General features: G+C 43.8%; 3 protein-coding genes across 6 annotated transcripts; 2 read left to right on the top strand and 1 right to left on the bottom strand.

Moving 5' to 3' along the window:
- The first annotated feature begins 272 nt into the window (after positions 1-272).
- Positions 273-13,564, top strand: aebp1b (AE binding protein 1b). Its single transcript, XM_012917300.5, has 22 exons — positions 273-1,102; positions 1,950-2,123; positions 2,209-2,265; positions 3,726-4,118; positions 5,892-5,957; positions 6,443-6,508; positions 6,818-6,901; positions 7,924-7,995; positions 8,090-8,199; positions 8,502-8,641; positions 8,725-8,809; positions 8,896-9,040; positions 9,120-9,208; positions 9,447-9,570; positions 9,808-10,004; positions 10,135-10,311; positions 10,474-10,637; positions 10,776-11,311; positions 11,407-11,546; positions 12,244-12,343; positions 12,431-12,597; positions 12,690-13,564. Exons 1-22 carry the CDS (start codon positions 871-873, stop codon positions 13,065-13,067), a joined length of 3,696 nt encoding a protein of 1,231 aa, XP_012772754.3. The 5' UTR covers positions 273-870; the 3' UTR covers positions 13,068-13,564.
- pold2 (polymerase (DNA directed), delta 2, regulatory subunit) lies at positions 13,353-17,913 on the bottom strand. 4 transcript variants are annotated; one of them, XM_004544203.3, is made up of 11 exons: positions 17,756-17,913; positions 17,333-17,565; positions 17,113-17,234; positions 16,903-17,026; positions 16,705-16,819; positions 16,426-16,624; positions 16,216-16,296; positions 14,729-14,886; positions 14,285-14,412; positions 14,095-14,196; positions 13,353-13,950 (listed from the first exon to the last, which is right to left on the bottom strand). In XM_004544203.3, the coding sequence occupies exons 2-11, from the start codon at positions 17,556-17,558 to the stop codon at positions 13,790-13,792; spliced, it is 1,416 nt and encodes a 471-aa protein (XP_004544260.3). In that variant the 5' UTR covers positions 17,559-17,565; positions 17,756-17,913; the 3' UTR covers positions 13,353-13,789. The 4 variants fall into 4 exon arrangements, with proteins under 4 accessions (XP_004544260.3, XP_076746845.1, XP_004544259.3 ...); XM_076890730.1 differs by having other exon boundaries at positions 17,333-17,560; positions 17,756-17,904; XM_004544202.3 differs by having other exon boundaries at positions 17,751-17,901.
- A 182-nt stretch (positions 17,914-18,095) lies between these two features.
- nono (non-POU domain containing, octamer-binding) lies at positions 18,096-20,005 on the top strand. The gene has a single exon (XM_004544205.6). It carries the CDS (start codon positions 18,259-18,261, stop codon positions 19,585-19,587), a length of 1,329 nt encoding a protein of 442 aa, XP_004544262.1. The 5' UTR covers positions 18,096-18,258; the 3' UTR covers positions 19,588-20,005.
- Positions 20,006-20,244: the final 239 nt, after the last annotated feature.

Below are 20,244 nucleotides of genomic sequence, written 5' to 3'. Positions count from 1 at the left end.
ACAACCTTTTCTCCAGAAAGGAGAAAGAAAAATACGTAACACTCAGAGGAATGAGCGACAGTGCACCACACTGAAGTGATGGAAAGCAGAGATCCCCTTTTTTTTAAGTACCAAAGAAGAATCTATGTTTTACTCCTGCCTGTTTCCCTTTTTTTTTCTCCTCTTCTTCTTTTTTGGAATTCCTCACTCTGAGGATTAGCTTGTGTTTGTCTCAATCCTCCCCCTTTTGCCCATTCTCTCCTCCTCCTCCTCTTCGGCTTGTGGAATTCAATGTCCTAGGAATCACTCCCCTCTCCTGCTGCTTTGTGGTGACTGAGGAATTCAGCCAGAGCCGAGGACGAAGAAAAATTGGCGTTTAACTCCAGGAGGTGCAAACCCTGCAGTCTGGGGCCCTCACCTGCCTTCCTTCATCCTCCCCCTCCAACTCCTGTCTGAGCACTGCACCTGTTCTGACTTGTCGGCCAGGTGGAGGGGATCCTCTAGCCTTGCGCTGTTTTTTCAGCTGACCCTGGCTTCGGGGTAATTAGGAACCCTGTCTATTCATTTGACTGGATTACTGCTTTGCTTTGCATCTTTTCTTTCCGTCTGTCTCTACAACCCACCTCCCTTCCCTCCCTGTGTATCTCTACCCCCCTCCCACTCCATCTCTTGTCTAGAGCAGTCTGAGGCTGGCTGACACTGTGGCTGTGTGGGTATGTGTGGAGTTGCAGAGGTTTCCCTTCTCGAGTAAAAGTGTGGATCACAAGGAAAGGAGCACACAAGGGGGCCTAAGGGTGAAATTTAACCTTCTGGCAATTAAACTGGAGTGAGTGTTGAGCGGTTGTACAAACTCCAAACCAAAGGATTGTGCGAGTTGGAAGAGCAGCAGGTATGAAGATCCAGGCTGTGACTGCGTCTGCGGCTCTGCTGGCCCTGTGCTGCCTGCTGATGATCCCTAGAGGAGGAGAGAGCGCCGGGGGAATAGTTTCTCTCCGGCAGGCTGGGGATCAGCTGCGAGACGAATCGCCGGATGACCCAGAAAGAGAGCAAGGACTTGTAGCAGACTTACTCCCAGAGGAGGGTGGCATCAAGACCAAGAGAGAAGCAGAAGCCAACCAGGCAGGTAAGTGGAAGAAATTATATTTTGTACTTCTAAAGCACAGATGTGTTATGCCGACAAGATATCAGAGCTGCTGAGGTACTGCTTGAGTTGTGGCATGACATGGAGCAAATGCAGACACAAACACACAACGATTCGGTCTCTGACAGCTCCAACAGCGTGACAAAGTCCATGTGCTCGTCTGTCCACTCCTGCTTCCCCGCACAAGGGAGCGGGACAGATGAGCTGGTTTAACTCACACCAGACAAGAGAAGAAGACACTGAGTCGAGCATCTTGCAGACAGATTTTTTTATGACGCGTACCTTTTCCACTGCCTCAGTTGCTCAAGCCCTGCATGAATAATGCTGACTCTTCTGTACAGTCCCGCTAACACACTTCAAGCAATAAGCCCAGTTTTTGGAGCCATTAAATAAGCTCTTTGATGAGTCTCGCTTATGCTGCTGAGGTGAAAGCGGTACATTTATTGAGTATCTGGACTGATTTTGGATCATTAAAGCTGAACTGTGGTTAATAGAGCACAACTAATGGAAAGAGAGAAACATGGTTTCCATGAAGGTGCCACAGGACTTGAGGAAAAGTCAAAAGGAAATACTGATGGACCTCAAGCAGCCACTGAAATGTAATTGGCAGTCTGGACTTTCCTTGGAAACACTGCAATGTGATGCAGTGAAGAAATAGTTGCATAATCTCAGACCCAAGCCTCATAAAAGAACTAATTGTGTCTTTAGCTTCTGTATGCAAGGAGGAATATGTTTTCATTTCAAAAGATTTTGTCACAGAACCGTGAGGAGTGGGCTCTGGAAAACCTCTCTCTCTCTCTGCCGCTTCTTTTTTTCCCCTTTTTTCCAGATATTTTAGGCCGGGTGAGGAGGGCACCTGATGAAGACAAGAAGAAAAAGAAGGACAAGAAGAAGAACAAAGAGCCAAAAGACCCCAAAGCCACCAAAAAGCCAAAAACCGACAAGAAGGGAAAGAAGAAGGACAAGAAAACAACAACCACAACTTTGCCCCCGACCACAACAAGTGAGAAGAGAATACTAAGCCTTGAGCCTGCTTCACTGATCACTTGGATTTGATTGTTGTTAAATCTTGTATCTTATATTTCCAGCGATCCCAACGGAGCCACCCACCGAACCATATACAGATTACCCCTATCCTGATGCCGGTGAGTGGCACACATGCAGGGGCTGCTTGAAGAATATTGACTCAGTTGACTACTAAATTTGAGTTCATATAACTATATTGTTAATATGTGTTAATGTTAATATGTTAATATTCTGTGTGTTAAATTGCCTCCCACTACTGGCTTGGAAAAACATGTTTAACAATTTTTTTTTAAAGGCTGGGAATATAAGAATATAAATGGGATATAAACATGACAATATAAATGGAAACTTCAACCATTGTATGCATCGAAGTCTGAACAGGATTTGGTCAGTGCTACTGCACCTTTGAGAAAATTTATGTAAATCGCAAAATTATGTCATTCAAGTCTGTTTTGGGGTGGACCAGGAGCATAAAAGAAGTGGATTTGCCTCTGGTTTGTAGATTTGAAAGCCGTAACCTCAAGCATTTTGAGGGCTGGATGTGAACACAATGGTGAGCTGCAGAGGAGTGTGGGATGAATGTAAGAACCTGAGGACACTGTCCACATAAAATCTGACCATTCAAATCATGATCATGCAATACTGAAGAAGATTTCAAACACCAGGGTCAGAGGCCATAAAATGACCACAGAAAAACTTGACAGGGATGATTAATCTCATTAAAGTTTTATGCAGCATGACTTCGTTGTCCCAACACTGTTGAATATTAGAGAGTTTAAGTCACTTCCACATTAGCTTATTTTGTACAATACCAGATTGTAGACAGATGGAGGAATCTACCGTGACATCACCCATTGGTTTCTGAAGTCTGGCCTTGAGATGAGTGTTTCAGCTGTTTCTGCCATCTTGGTGAAACTGGAGCTCATGAGAGGGCAGTTTTATACGGCAGATAATCTTCCATTTTGATACACGGAATGACCAAGATTTTTAAAACAGACCATTTTTATCCAGCGTGACCCAAAACGAAAGACTGAGCTCAACAGGAAAGTGTTTACAGAGGTCAAGACAGAAAGCTGTTCTCCCTTTGACATTAGGCTTAGTAGCTTCTGCACCCAGAAGCTACTGAAAATGACAAAACTTAGAGTTAGAAAGATCAAATGTAGCCCCCTCCTCATTTCTGAGCCAGCTACCAGCTCAGTGTTACATTAGCCTCACATAACACACCTAAATCTCTAAATCACAACACTGAAATGAAGACTGAAATGTGGCACACACACCTAGATGTAAATATAGCACCTATTCCGATTAGGCAAAAAAGTTGTGCTCTTTTATGATTTTTTACCCATCGAGGGTTACAGTGTTTGTTTGTTTGTTTGTTTGTGAGGATTTGTTGTTGTTTTTATTCAAATACAAATTTAAAACTAGAAATATGTCTAAGTAGTAGTGGAAAGGAGGAAAAATAATTTCAGATCCAGTTCAAAAATCAGAACATTATAAAACACCAGAGAACCATAAAAATATTTGTGTCCAGACTTGTGAGCTCACCATCAGCCAGCTTTTGTGTCTGTTTCCCTCTCAGAAACTGATTACTGGAGCCCAGAAGATGACTACTGGGGTCCTGAGCCCACACCCTCCAGGCCAAAGCCTGAGGCTGCGATCACAGATCCCCCATACGACTACTGGAAGCCAGACGCCCCCGTAACAGATGCCTATGAAGACTACTTTAAACCAGATGAGGAAGACCCAGCTGCTCTTGTAACATATGCCTACGATGACTATTGGAAACCAGCAGAGAAAGAAGTGCCCACTTCAGCGCCTGCCATCTACGATGATTACATGAAACCAGACGAGACAGACCTCTACACCTCTGTGACCGATAACTATGACAGCTACTGGCAAGAAGTAAACCCAACGCCTGCTGCCCCTGATACAAAGCCTGGAACAGATGACAGCGATTACTGGGATGCCACATGTACGTATAAGTCTTTCGTGTCTTTGTTTTGATTGAGGATGTTTAGTGTGGAGGCAGTTTATGTAACATGAATAAGATGATGAAAGCATAATTAGATCCATGTGGCAAAATGGGGGGGCGCTGAAACAATTCTGAGAAATATCATGAATTTACTTAACTGACAGGGGTGTTTACAGGAATTTTTCAGTGGGGTAGGCCAAGGTGTGGGGCACGATTAAGGCAGGGGCCCCGTAGGAAAAACAATTGTCTTAAATAATTTTTTTTTTATCAGAAATGCAGAAAATTGGTATTAAAGAAACTGATGCTGCACAAAAAATACTTTTACAAGCAATCTGACTCTTCACTTAAGTAATAGTAAAGGTTTTTATCATCAGCTTGTACTTTAAAAAGCTTGCTTTAGATACTTCGAACTAACAAGTAACTACAACTTGAAAATAACTGGTGTAGAGTACAAAATGTGACACTTATATACAAGATGTAATGGAGTAGAAGTAGACAACAACATAGAAATACTAAGGTACAAGTAAATTAAAACCTTACTTCGATGAAATAGTAAAGTAAATTCTCTCATCTGATGGTGTTAAGTATTGTAGCATTAATAGTAATGTACTCCAATAGCATTAAAAGATTAGGAAACACCCTCACCTTCAGAGGGGATGGATGCCACCCCACATCCTTCCTCTAGGCACTCCCCTGCCAGTGGAAACTTGAGTCGAGACAAATGCTTTACTCTCTGTCTTGTGAAACTTGACATTTAAAATAATGGCAGTTAGTAAAATTTTAGTTTATGTCTTTAAAAGTATGAGGGAGTCAAACAACAAGAACTCAATTAGGTCAAAATTTCCCCTTTGTTTTATCATTACTGCTTTGCGGTGTGGAAATAAAAACTGCTGGTAGTGGTTAAAAAGGATCATTGTCAGAGTTTAAAGTGCATTCTTTTAATGCTAATTGAGAGGTCATCTGTACAGAAATAGTTACAGAATCAAAGGTGTCTTTTTTAACAGTGCTGGGTTGTATGATATTATCAAGAAGCTTTTAAATTCATGATTTAAAAAATTAAATATTTCAATTTCCCCATGAAAGTGGTCACTTGTGCTTCTTTTCTTCAGAAACATACTAGATGATCTAAGACAGTGTTACTCTTTGTGAAACAGAAGGAAAGAAGCAAAGAACAGACACAAAAAAGGAGTGAACTGCACTATGGGAGACATTTACAGAGAGTAGGCCAGCAATCTGTCCAGGATGTACCCTGCATTTTGTCCTCTGTCAACTACAAAAGGCTTCTGCCTCTTACCAACCCTTATTTGGATAAGTGATTAGGAATAGGATGTTCAGTGATTAATCAGCTGGACACTCAGTAAACTCGGTGGTTTGTTTAAGCTGAAGGAACTGCGTAAACTTCTGATTAAATAACGTTTAATAACAGATACCCGCTAATCTTTTGGATCCGATTTTCAGACATATTGGAGAAAACTTTTATGAGCGCTCTTTATTTCTTCCAGCTGAAGTCAACAGAGGGCTTTTTTTCCACGGGATGAAATGCATGCTGGAAACAGTGTGTCGTGCAGACCTGTGACACTCATCTGGATTTGAATGGCATGCTCTCATTACTCTTTGTTTCCACACTACTGTACAGTACCTATGCTCCTTCAGCATTTCCAATGATTCACTCATACTTGGCCCTTCTGCATTCTTGCTTATATTCCCCCATTTCTCTGTCTGTTACACTTAAATCACCTCTCAGCTTGACCTTTTGAATTCTTCTTCCTGCAGATGAGGTGCAACCGTCACCTGATGGTAAAGAGGTCAGCCCAGAAATTAAGGTTGAAATCCTGCCAGGTGACTGCAGACTCTCATGACAAAATCAACTAATGTGAAACCTCTAGTAAGCATTAAGATACAAATGAAATAGCCAGCCCATACTTTGTGTTTCATTAGAAATGCAACACATGAGAATAACACTGGAGCTAATCTATGAGCTGACCTGCCCTAGTTTACACACAGGAGTGGGTGGGTTTATTTCTTCCACACAGTCAACAAAACTTTCCACAGTTTTCTTGTAGAGCAACAAAAAGCCCTGTGATCAAAGCCCAGCAAAGTTATGTTTCTCATAAATGGGGAATTGAAGATTTAACAGCTACGTTATACAGCGGGCATCACACCAGCATCAAAATAGAAAACTCCTCTTGTGGTTGAATAATTCGGGCCACTGCTAAGTTGTAAAATTTTGCATGTAATCCCATAAAGCTTGACTCTGTAAAGTAGCGGCGCCTCCGAGGGGCTGAACGAATCGTCTGACTTCGTGTTTGTTCTCTTTTACACAGAAGAGCCCACCGCCACCGCGCCCTATGAGGGGACCTGGTATGATGATTACGACGAGTACGGGATGAGTATGTGGCCGCCCGCTCACACACATGTGAATCACAACCATACTCGAATGTTTTCTATTATTGGTTTAGTCACAGAGAACTTCCTGCCAATAAAGCAAACAGCAAAAGAAAGGGATAAACAACAGTTGGGTCAATAGCTTTCAAGTGTTCCTTGATGACCTGTTTGCATTTCTTAATGACTTGCAAAACCACAAAAAAAAAGCATGCATATACAGTACACTACTGTGCATGGCTCTGTGGTAATCATTGTTGTTTCTATGAAATTATAAGTGATTTTCTTTCCTTTTCTGTTGTTGTTGTTGTTTTCAGAGAGAAAAGAAGACGAGACTGATGAAAAGTGGATGGAAAAAGAGCGAGAAAGAGCAGCCAAAGAGAGGGAGAGGGAAGAAAGAGGTAAGGAGACCCACATGGGATTCTTCTTTTTGTTATTTGCACCACCTTGCGTAATCCTGTCAAAGCAAAGAGAGTGCCTCATGAACCCAAGTGGAAAAGTACTAACAATGATGTTGTCTCCCCTCAGTCATATCTAGTCATACTAAGAGAATGCAGATGTGATTTCCATGCATACAAATGTGTGTGTCTCGGGCACTTGCTTTAACTTGCATGACAGGGACAAAAGTTCACCCCACCAAAGTAAAACGGAGATTAGGGCTGTAAAGAGTTCAGAAATCTCATATGGGCTGGGCCCAAAAGCAAAGAGCGTGAGATAAGCTAAGAAGGCTGTGCCGGCATCGGATTGGAAGTGAGGGATGAAGAGGAGTGACAACAAAGGGAGAAGTATTTCAGCTCTTTTGTGCCACGTGTCTGCCGTGCGTAAAGTTGAAGGGGTAAAGCCCAGAGCAAGTGATATATAACACCACCAGGACTGCTGTTAATGAGGCTCTTCCTGTGTGCACAGTTTGACCCAGACTAGGTCTAAGGTGAAATGATTTTGCAGACGTCTCTGAGAGTTGTTGCATTCTTCCGTAAACCAACTATATGCATCTACAGATACTGTGTAAATGGGCGCATGTGTGTGTTGTGGGTGAGAGAGCTTACAACATGTTTTACATTCTCACTGTCAGCCATGTAACCAGCATCACGCTCCAGTATGTGTCAGAATATGAATAATGACAATGGGTGAGAGACTCTGCAATCTTCCTTCATGGTAAAAGTCCAGGTCAGAGGGATGATGATGATGATGATGATGAGTTTCAGAGCAGACTTGGACTAGAAGCTAAATCATAACATCTGGTGTGCTTTGTTTTTTAACCGTAATCTGGCCCTCCAGGTCCCCGTGAGGACTTTTGGCAAATAAAAATTGTAAAATAATACTGAGTTCCTCCATCATTTCTGGGCAGAGTAAAAGAAAAAAAAATTCAGCCAAGACAGCGCAATTTATTTTGCATTAAGACTGTTTGTCTGGCCTCGGACAGAGAGAGCGCAGAAGCTAAAGGAGGCAGAGGAGAGAGCCAGGAACAGGCCACGTGTCTTCAAAGAGCCAAAGAGTAAGTCAACATCTGTTCAAATCTGGAGAGTATACGTAAGCTTTTGCTGAATGTAATTAACACATTATTTAAATGTTCTCTTTCTGCTTGGCAGAGTGTCCTCCCCTGGGGATGGAGTCTCACAAGGTCGAGCCAGATCAGCTTTCAGCCTCTTCTATGTCTCAGTATCACTTTGCACCTCAGAGGGCGCGCCTAAACATGCAGGTACACAACAATCAGGGCGGGGCCATGCACCTACAAGCAGGCCTTGAAATAACCACCAGCTGCCAGCAACACTGAAAAATACTGTTATTGTTGGGTCTGTCACTTCCAGGAGCTGCCTTAGTGGTACATGCTTGACGGATTCTTTTAAGTCCTCAGTATTTAAATCAACAATGTGTTTTTTTGGGGGGGTGGGCGGGTGGGGGTATCCAAATTCTTCTGTTAATGGATGCAAAAGTAGATATGTTGCTTTGGCACTCAAGATACTAAAAGGGTTCGAGTATTCAGTAGCATGTGTCTCCCAGGGCTCCGATGATGAGGAAAACATAAGAGGTGGAGCGTGGTGTGCAAATTCAGAGGATGCTATCCACTGGTTTGAGATAGATGCTCGCAGGGCGACAGAGTTCACCGGAGTCATTACTCAGGGACGGGACTCCTTAAATGAGTAAGAGACAAACAGACACGCAGACATAAATATGCATCATTTGACATTCCTACACCCAACAATTTGCCCTCTTCTTCTGTCAGCAATGACTACGTGACGTCCTACTTCCTGGCTTTCAGCAATGACAGCAGAGAGTGGACCACCATTCACGATGGATACGCCGACTGGGTGAGTTCATCTAAAACTGTGCCACTTCCACAAGCACCAATACTCATCTTCCTCTCCCCCTCATTCACATGTCCTCTCTTGTGCAGTTGTTTTTCGGAAATAATGATAAGGACACCCCAGTGATGAACCAGCTTGCGGTGCCCGTGGTGGCCCGCTACATGCGAATTATCCCACAGAGCTGGAACGGCTCTCTTTGTATGAGGCTGGAGGTCCTAGGCTGCCCCCTGCCTGGTGAGTCGTATGCCCACACACTCACACACACCTTAAACACAGAAAATGAATAATTTTTGCTGCTCTTTTCTCCAAACAGATCCAGTTAATGTTCTGTACAAGCAAAATGAGGTGACTCCCGTGGACTACTTGCAGTTCAAACACCACAGCTACTCGGAGATGGTTGATGTGAGTTTCCCTGCAAAGTTTATCTGCTGGCTGATAGAATTCCAGGAGGTCCGCTTTAAATGCTCTAATATAAATTGCAGCTTCATTCTGTCCCAGTTTTTCATTTGAACCACCAGAGACCAACATGACATTTCCACAATAACATAATATTCATTATTAACCATCTGCTTTGTAGTGCGTAATGTAATCAAATACAATGCTTTGCATATTTACTGTTGTCTTTATCTCACCTATTCAGCTTATGAAGTCAGTGAATGAGGAGTGCCCTAACATCACCACCATCTACAGCCTGGGCCGCAGCTCCAAGGGACGGGAAATTGTTGCCATGATAATCTCTGGCAATCCCACAGAGCACGAAATAGGTGGGATCTCAAGCAGGAAACGGGCAGATAGCCGTGTTCTTATTGTAATGTGTGCTATAACAACACAAATGCTGTAATGTGCAGTATTTCAAACAGTCTGGGATGCTGATTCGTTGAAATTACGCTGGGTCTTTATGGCACCACTGTGGTATCCTGCAAATCCTAATAAACACCAGGCGGACACCAGCAGATTAAGGCTGACAGACAATTACAGTCTCGCCCCGGTTGTCCCCACAGGTGAGCCAGAGATCCGCTTCACGGCAGGTCTCCATGGAAATGAGGCAGTGGGTCGGGAGATGATCCTGCTTCTCATGCAGTACCTGTGCAAAGAGTATAAAGACAGAAACCCCAGAGCCCAGCGCCTGGTGGAGGGAATACGCATCCACCTGGTGCCTTCGCTCAACCCTGACGGACAGGAGGAAGCTTTTGAAGCGGTCGGTGTAAAAAACAATCAATTAATGACAACATGTTTTAAATACTGTCTAAAACAAAGAGGAAATGTCTGTGAAACATAGTGGGCTACTTAGATGAGTATGTCTCTTTTACCCAATTTCTACTCTGCAGGGATCAGAGCTGAGCAGTTGGACCACCGGTCACTTCACCAATGAGGGCTTTGACATCTTCCAGAACTTCCCTGATCTGAATAGTATCCTGTGGGATGCTGAGGATAAGGGCATGGTGCCTAAACTCACCCCCAACCATCATGTGCCTATACCAGAGCACTTTGAAGCTAATAGTTCGGTAAAGCAACAAACAAACAAATACGCATATAGATATAGATATAGATATAGATATATAAAGTCTTTGAGACTAACCAGGTTGTGGTAAACAAAAACAAAAGTATGTTACATGAGATTCTGATCCTCTGTCTGTGTGATCCTGATCTTCCTGCTTTTGTTCCAGATTGCTGTGGAAACCAGGGCCATAATCTCCTGGATGAAAAGCTATCCATTTGTGTTGGGTGCAAACTTCCAGGGTGGGGAGAGAATTGTGGCCTATCCTTATGACAGCTTACGTCTCAACAAGCCTGCTGAGAGCCAGAAACCTCAGAGTCGCAAGAAGAGACAGTATGACTTGTTTCCCTACCTGTGTTCTGTTGTTGTTTCTGTACCTTTACGTACACACGTATTGTCCAAATGCTAATTTTTCACCTCTGTGAACCACCAAAATAGTGCTTAATGATTCATTTAGAATCATGTCTGCAGGTATGAGGATGAAGGTTTTGATGTATCTGAGTGGGGAAGGGGCTACCATGAGGAGCCAGTGGAAGACTGGAGAAGCAGAGGGTATGCAGAGCCAGAAGAGGAGTGGCGGGGCCATGGATTTGACCATGGTCACGACACAGGCTATGACCATGGTCGCGACCCTGGGTACGACCATGGTCGCGACACAGGCTATGACCATGGTCGCGACACAGGCTATGACCATGGTCGCGACCCTGGGTACGACCATGGCTATGACCCTGGGTACGACCATGGCTACAATCACGCGTACAACCAGGGTTATGGGCACAGGGAGGAAGAAGACGATGACAGAGGAAGAAGTGCAGGCTACCATTATGCTGAATCTGAAGATGAGCCCCGCGTGACTGCAGACGAATCCCTCTTCAGGTGGCTAGCTATCTCCTATGCCTCCACACACCTGACCATGACACACAGCCATCACGGCTCCTGCCAAGGAGACACACCAGGAGGGGGTCTTGGAATTGTCAACCGGGCCAAATGGAAGCCAGTAACAGGCAGTAAGTAGAGACCAGTGCGTTTAAATTCCCACGTATGTTTATAGCACACCCTGGTGGACAGTAGTTGCAATACACGCTCTTGATCTTCCCTGCAGGTATGAATGACTTTAGCTACCTGCACACCAACTGTTTGGAGCTGTCCATTTTCCTGGGCTGTGATAAGTTCCCTCATCAGAGCGAGCTGGCGTATGAGTGGGAGAAAAACAGAGAAGCAATGCTCATCTTCATGGAGCAGGTTAGTCCCAAACAAACACAAACTGTAACCTGTCCTGACTGTGCTTCAGTCTGTAGTGAAAAGACTATTCAACATCCTGCTGGATATAATGTTGGATTTTAAAATTTCTAAAAAATAAAAATAAATAAAAGTACCTAAAATTGTGATTTACAGCATTGTGATTTTGCAGTTATTCCTCCTCTGTCCAACCGAGATGTTTCCCACGCTGTATTGGTTTTCCCGAGGTTGCTCCCCTTTATCCTTAGATTTGTCCACTGAGGGTCGACTGACAGAGGATGTCATATGTTGTACAGTTTGCGGAGCTCTTGGAGGCAAATGTTTGCTTTGGCTGTATAAGTTAACTGTCTGTTGCTTTGAATAGTTGATCGCAGGTGTTTAAATTCATATACCACTTATCAAAACAGTTTATTATATTATACATATAAAAGACCCAAATGCAACATAAAAATGGGAGTAGGATCAAATATGATTCTTTTGTAATGGATGATTTTTGAGTGGAATCATTTTAGAATAACTGAATCATTAAACCACAGCTTTTTGGATCAATCCAAGTATAATTTTGCTCAATTTTACTCCAAAGTCCACTCATGAAAAAATGAAACTACTGATTTTACTGAGCAGTTGAAGAGAACTACTACTCAGCAACTGTACCTTGTACTTTGCTTCTTTCACTCATGTAACTATTTGTGTACTTCAGGTGCATCGCGGCATTAGAGGGATTGTGAAAGATCAGCAGGGGAACCCTATTGCAAACGCTACTGTATCTATCGAGGGGATAAATCACGACGTGACCACAGGTCAGTATACTGTTCACACCATCACTCAGGATGTAATAAAATATAACATAGCTCAAACTGTGCTCAACACTACTGTTGCCATTGTAGCACCAACGGGGGATTATTGGCGTCTGCTTAACCCCGGGGAGTACCGCGTGACGGCTCGAGCTGAGGGCTTCTCCTCGTTGACCAAACTCTGTGTGGTGGGCTATGAGTCGGGTGCGACTGCCTGCAGCTTCAACCTGGCCAAGTCCAACTGGGACCGCATTAAACAGGTAAGACTGTCCCAACTTGAAGTGCCTCGATGCATGTGCATCTTAGCAGTATTCAGTAAAGCCTCTTTGTTTTTTCTTTAATTTCTCTGCAGATTATGGCCCTCCACGGCAACAAGCCAATTCGAATTGCCTACAGCAATAGCAGAGTACAGTACACCACAGTCAACAATGGCCACAGGAGTGTGATCGGTGCCAGTAATGGGTCTTCCACAAATTCTCGACTCAGTCCTGAGCAGCGACGGAAGCGCAAGATCGCTCTCATCCGTCGTCTTCGCCAGCGGAAGTTAATGAAGGCCATGTCGATGAGAACGACGTTACCCCCTACAACAACCACAACCACAATTCCCACAACAACAGAGGCCACCACATCCTGGTATGAATCTTGGGTCTGGGGAGAGGGACAGTCCTCAACTCCTGGCGGCTTCACAGACTCCATCATGGACTATGACTACAAGATCAGTGACTATTAAAGAAAACACAAGTGGCTTGTTTCAAGTAAACCACCGTCCTCTCTTAACTGTAGTTCACGTTGCCGTGTTGTACTTAGAGCTGGCTGAAGAATCAAATTAGGGCTCTCGTCTTTGTACGACGTAAGCAATGGGAATGTACAGAATATCAGCTATATTAAAATAGTACATCTGTTAATCAACATTTGAAATAAGGTCTCTTCACAGAAATGGAACCATTTTAGATTTTTTTTCCCCAAAGATCACACTTCATTATTCTCTGACTCGTTCAATCACTTGTACGAATGCTTCGTGAAAAGAAGTTTATTGTGGATGCACATAAAAAAAACTGTTATTTACACGATCTTCACATATGGCAGAAATATTTTTAGTGTGAACATTCAGTAAATGTGGGAGAACTTGGTAACAGATGAAGGAGTACAGAGGTTTTTATCATGTTTTCTCAGACACAGATGGGTTAGAAGAGTTATTTTTCAAATAAAGGCTTCTTATTAAACCACGAGGGTCTCTTCCTTTCTTTTTCATTTGCTGGTTTTCTTTCAGTTCAATGAAAAAAAACAAAAACACAAATGTTACTTTAACAGAAACACTGAAAGGAACCCATGAGGTAAATGTATCTTATTGAAAAGCTTGTGTTTTTTGGATTGAAGTTAATTTGATCCTTCTCTGGCCAAAAGGAAAAAAAAAAGAAAAAAGAAAAAAAAAAAAAAGCATCAGCTGTGTCCTCAGTGGCTTACGTTCATCTCACTTTCCTCATCTTCATCTGCAGAGAAGGCAGAAAAGCTGATTGGCTCACAGTGAAGAGTGCGTAAATTGACGAGGCACGCCATCTGTGTGCTGCTGAATTCTGGAACGGTAACCAAAAGGACTTCCTGGCCATCCGGACCTGGCGGGATGAGAATACGAGCAGCAACAGTTAATTATTTATTACACATTAGTCTGTGTGAATAGTACATTTGTAGCTTAAAACAGATCATATGATAACATCCACAAAGTTTCTTCTGTTTACATGCAAATGGCATGCACTAACCTTTGATGAGCTTGGAGTCAAAAGTAGGGGCATTGCCACTGAAGTAAACATGGGGACACTCTTCCAGGATGAAAGGGTCTTTTTGGTAAAATGGGTAACAACCTGAGCAATTCAGAGAAAATCTTGTCAATAAACCAATAGTGTGTTTAGATTTACCAGAGGCTCTGCGTGTTATTCTGTATCAACTAACCTAATGTGTCAGGTGCCGTCGGGGCCAGATGTCGGAGTCGAAGCGTTTCCTCTAATATTTCCAAGTGGCTGTCCCTGCTGCTGTACCTCTGAATGTCACAGACGTTCTGCCCTGATGTACCGAGGAACCTTCAAGGAAACAAGCAAATACATGTAAACCTAAACATATTTGCACCTAGAAGTGAATATTAAAGTGGATATGAGGCATAAATGGAGCCCTGCTCTGAAAAACTGACATAGGCTAAGTGCGTCTGTGAAGTTGGATTTAAGAAATAGTGCTAAACACGTTGAAAATTTAAACTGTAAGCACTTATTTTTCAAATCCAGCTACACAAACAGAGTTATATCCATGTTAGTTTTTGAGAGCAGGGCTCTATGGTGTAAATTAGCCTGTATACTTGTAGTGTTTCATGCCCACTGTAACAACATGTGTGACGCTGCTTACCTCACTCCGTCTATGCTGGCGTGGTATGGATTGGATGCCAGCTGTAGTGTGGGGTAAACGGACGACAAGGGGAACATGCATCGGTGGAGAGGCTGCTGTGGGAGGGTGTAGTTGGTGGGGTCGTACTGGCCAGGCATTACATCCACAGGAACCGAGGCCTTAATCAGCAGGAGACAGTAATGTGTAGCAAAAGAAAAAAAACAAAACAGTAGAGTTGTTTAGACGGTAATAATCTGTGCTTTTCCTCTTTTCCTCCAGTCCAGTTTATCCACCATCACCCTTCTGCACATGCCCAAACCACCTCAGCCTGTCTCTCTAACTTAGTGTCCAAACCGCTCAACCTGAGCTGTAACTCTGATAAATTCATTTCTAGTCCTGTCCATCCTGCCCACTCTCCATGAAACTCTGAGCATCTTCAACTCTGCCTCCTCCAGGCTCAACATCCTGTCTTTTTGTCAGCACCACCCTCTCCATACAATACATCATATATTACAGCATGTCCAGCTCGTCTACCTGCTCTTCTTCACCTCTCTTGTGTAGTCTTTGTGAGGCTGCCACGATTTATTATAATCAATGACGTCAACAATTAAAATTTAGCGACATGTAATTTTATTGTCGACGTGTCTAATACCACGTAAATCTGTTTTTTTAAATGCAATACACTACAGGGGGCCATGGGGGCAGTATCCCCTATTTCGTCTGCCAAGACTGAACTCAATACTAAAGAAGAAGAAAGTAGTGCTAACTGCAAAGCAGGACAGAAGAAAATGGAAACGGGGATTTAAAAAAAAAAAATGTGAAAGAATTTCACAGAAAACAAATAAAGTAAATGCAGACTGTGCAAAGCGGAGCTTTCCTTCCAATTTGCTGTGGGACGAGATAACAGGGTGATATTCACTGGTGGGCAGATGAGATACTGGAGCCCAGAACAGGTGGTTTGCCCACAGGAAACGGAGATAAGAGTTATTGAAATAATCATGGACTAATCGACTAAAAAAAAAAATGGCAGATTAGTTGACTACCAAATTATCTTTAGATGTAGCCCTAACTCCTTGCTTTGGATGGTTGACCCCAGGTACTTAAACTCATCCACCTTCTCTACCTCTGCTTCTTACACCTTCGCCTTCAAACCCGTCTCCCAGTCATTCACACACACATGTATTCTGTTTCGATTCGACTGACTTTCCTCCACCTCCCCAGCTCCTCCACCACCTGCTCCTTACTCTTACTACAGATCGCAGTGTTGCCTAACTATATCATACTCCATGGAGATTCGATTCGTGCCCGAACTCATATGTCAGCCTGTCACCACTGCAAAAAACTAAGGGCTCAAAGGCAATCCCTGGTTTAATCCCATCCCCATCTATCATTCCTTCCACACTTTCTCATACAGTATCACAGGTCCTCCCTTGGCTCTCTTGGATGTTATGAATCATAACATAAACATTTATCATTAAAGTAAACTGTGTCAAAATCTTCAGACTTACCACCAGCTGAAGCAACAACTCATCTAGCAAACGAATGGCATCCACACTGCCAGCTTGAGTCTTCTTAGTAAGATACTTGGCCTGGGGAAAAAAACAAAAAAAAACAGAGAAAGGGTAAAATATTTATTTTTATGTTTTAAGTAAACCAGTTCACATGAGTGACTTGGGAGGAACGTGACTATATGACAAGGTTCAAACCATTTTTCCCACCTTTGTTGATGCATCCTTGTCTTGAGTGTTTTGACTCAGGAGGTTTCCCGCCAGCAGAACCCTGGAAATTGTTGCTGCACCACTCTGCTCCCTGAGGTCACCGAGCTGACCAGTTACCATGTCGACAAGCAACTGTAGGCCCAGCATGCTGTCAGCATGAGTACTGCCAAGACCCAGACCTGATGCCAGGAGCACAAACCTGTATGAAGGCAGGCAAAGCAATTAATGTTGTTTATCACTACAGGCAGGGATTTACACCAATTAGATGTGTTTTCATACCTGTCAGAGTCAAGTGCAGGCCTTGCTTTCTGCAAAGGAAGATCCGCTGTGCAAAAGTCCTCAACTGTGAACTTCCCATCGTTCCTCTCAGCACCATATACTGCAATGACGCTGCCTAAGAAAGACAACAAGAAACACCTACATCAGACTGATACGTCCACAGCTCATGTGATGCTGACATCCTGAAAAACTACCAACCTGTGACACACTTGTCTTTGTCAATTTCCCCCTCTAGTTTAATCCTCTGCAGTTCATCCTCCAGAATCAACTCATCTGATTCATGAATGTATTTTGCTCGTGGAGGCTGGGGCAGGAGGTTGTGCTGGAGAGCAAGGAAAAAGAAAGTTGTTAAAGTACAATTCAGTAGCTGCTTTCAATGTGTGGGGTGAATTTAGCACTACTTCCAACCTCCTCACTGATTTCTTTCAGAATAGATGGCTGCAAGTCCATACGCTTGAACAGAGTCCCTACAATGCAACACTGCTCCGCTGTTTCTAGATCACACAGCTTCTTGATAACCACATCTGATCCTGACAGATACAGAACAGAAAAAAAAAACAGATTAAGAAATAGAAATCAAATGTTTCAGTGTCCCTGATGTAGGTAGGTAAGATTGCTCTGAGCTTACCCCACTTCTGCTGAGCTCTCTCTGACAGCAGAGGCCTCATCTGCATGAGTCGTGCTGCGTAAATGTGAGCATACTGGCGGCTGAAGCTCCGCTCCCCAACTCTGTAGCGTTCAGAGCACTGACTATAAGCCAGAGACGTCCTCTCAAACACCGGGCCCTGGTCCTCCGAGGCAGGACGGCAGAGCAGAGAGGAGCCCTCCTTCTGTACACTTAGGTCTGAGAACATGACTGTCCTGAATAAAAGCACAGGAGACATAGAAATGGGTCTATTTTAGATTTCAAAGGCTATCAATTTAAAGCACAGTCAACTCAATAACATGCTTACAAGTGCAAGTAAAGTTGTCTGGGTTTTTCCTAAACACCCCGACTTTTCATGAGAATACCCTGAAAATTAATATAATATGACAGATATAACGACCTTACCGAAGAAAATAGACGTTTGCACTTCAGTTGCTACTCCTCTGAGATCAAGTGTGTTGATATTTTCAGATATCGACGATTATTTTCAGTAGCTTGCGAGCAACAGGAATAATTCCCGCGAAATCACCCGCTCACCGGTGACAGTCTCTATGTACGAGGGCAAACTATCGCGAGAAGTAAGAAAACATTTTAAAAAAGTCAAAAATCTAAAGCACCCGTAGTAAGGAACAAAACATATATACAACACATTTTAAGCAGCCTTGTTATTTTTATACACTTACATTTTACATATTTTTTTAAATAACTGCATCGTTTTTGTTTTATTGTTGTTTTTTCTCGTACCGTCGCACATAAACTACGTCGCCGATGTCGCAACGAATTGAGGTCACAATAGCGTAGCGCGTACCTTCGCCATTTTCACAGCTCTTTGTGCGCTACCGTTTGCAAAGAGTTTCTGTGTTTTTAACAAGCCATTTGCTACTTCAGATTTTAAATCCATTGCGAGAATGCAAGGAAACAGAGGCCCCCAGCAGAACCGCGGCCCAAACCGCCCGGGAGAGCAGCTGAAAAGAGAAGGAACAAACAGCAACGGGCAGCAGCCAGAGCCCAACGAGCAGACCAACCCCAACGAGGCCTTAACCCTGGACCTGCAGAGCTTCAGAAAGCCCGGGGAAAAGACCTTTACCCAGCGGAGCAGGCTGTTTGTAGGTAATTTACCAACGGGTGTTACCGAGGAGGACCTGGAGAAGCTGTTCACCAAGTATGGAAAAGCCAGCGAGATATTTATTAACAAGGAAAGAGGCTTCGGCTTCATTAGGCTCGAAACGAGAATCATAGCAGAGATTGCCAGAGCCGAGCTAGATGATACCCCCTTCAGAGGCAGGCCCATACGGGTGAGGTTTGCGACACACGGAGCTGCTTTAACTGTGAAGAATCTGCCAGAGTTTGCGTCCAACGAGCTCCTGGAGGAGGCCTTCGCAGTCTTTGGCCAGATAGAAAGAGCTGTGGTCATAGTGGATGACCGAGGGAGACCTACGGGGAAGGGCATAGTGGAGTTCACCTCAAAGCCAGCTGCAAGAAAGGCTTTGGATAAGTGCTCTGATGGTGCTTATCTTCTGACAGCTTTCCCCCGGCCTGTTACAGTGGAGCCTATGGAACAGTTTGATGAAGAGGAGGGACTGCCAGAAAAGTTGGTCAACAAAAACCAGCAGTATCACAAAGAGCGTGAGCAGCCGCCACGATTCGCTCAGCCCGGCTCCTTCGAGTATGAGTATGCCATGCGATGGAAGGCCCTGATGGAGATGGAGAAGCAGCAGTATGAGATGGTGGACCGCAACATGAAAGAGGCGCAGGAGAAGCTGGAGGCTGAGATGGAGGCAGCCAGACACGAGCATCAGGTGATGCTGATGAGGCAGGACCTCCTGAGGCGGCAGGAAGAGCTGCGAAGGATGGAGGAGCTCCACAATCAGGAAGTGCAGAAGAGGAAACAAGCCGAGCTCCGACAGGAGGAGGAACGCCGCAGGAGAGAGGAGGAGATGAGGCTGCGCAATGAGGAGATTATGAAGAGGCAGCAGGAGGGCTTCAGGGGCAACTTCTCTGAGAACAGGGAGCAAGACATGAGGATGCATATGGGTGGTCATGGGATGCCCATGAACAGAAACTCTCTGGGGGGCAGCTCTGGTCCAGCTGGTACTCCTGGCTTGGCTGCAGAGAATTCACCAATGTTGCCAGGGCCAGGAAACAACAGCATGCCTGGAGGTGGTCAGGGTGGCTTCCCCAGAGGCCTCCCCGGCCCTGGAGATTATGGACCTTCCAATAAACAACGCAGATTTTGAATTGCAAGCTTAATTCCCCCCCCCCCCCCCCCCCCCCCCCCTTCCTTTTCATACTCACTGTACTTTTAAGTTCGGCTAGTGTTAACTTTTGAACTTGGAAAACTGCATGTCATTTTTTTTGTACCTGCCTATTTGTACTTTTGATTATTTTTAGTTCTGAAATGTAAAAACTCCAAAATGAGCCATGTGTTTTACTTTACTTCTCACATTAATGTATTTTCATAGGGGTAGAAAGGGCTTTTGTCCTGGTTATGATAACTTTTCTGGAATAAATTCCTGATTCCCTAAATAAAGGCTTTGGTTTATTCAGAGTAGAATCACCTCAGCAAGCTCAGGACTGCACACAATAGTGACTTTTGTCTGCACAGTAGTGTGAGTAGTATTGTCACTAACAAAGTAAAGAGTGGCATTTCTGGCACTCAATATTGATTATTGGTCATCTGTGCCTGATTTATTAATTACCAAAAAGTGAAATGCAAATGTCAGCAATTTATAGCAAGTACATCTTATCACAGCTTTGAAGCTCCATAAACCTGAGTCTTACTGATAGGTTGCAGTTAAATATTAAGCGAGAAACATGGGCTTTTGCACGGTCGTTTTTCTGCTTTATTTTGATAACTAGGGGGGAAAAAATGCCTCACACATATTGAGAACTTC

Source organism: Maylandia zebra, linkage group LG12 (genome assembly GCF_041146795.1).
Source record: "Maylandia zebra isolate NMK-2024a linkage group LG12, Mzebra_GT3a, whole genome shotgun sequence".
In the NCBI taxonomy this organism is placed as follows: Eukaryota; Metazoa; Chordata; class Actinopteri; order Cichliformes; family Cichlidae; genus Maylandia; species Maylandia zebra.
Note: the sequence above shows the minus strand (reverse complement) of the source record. Positions and strands in the feature narration are given on the sequence as shown.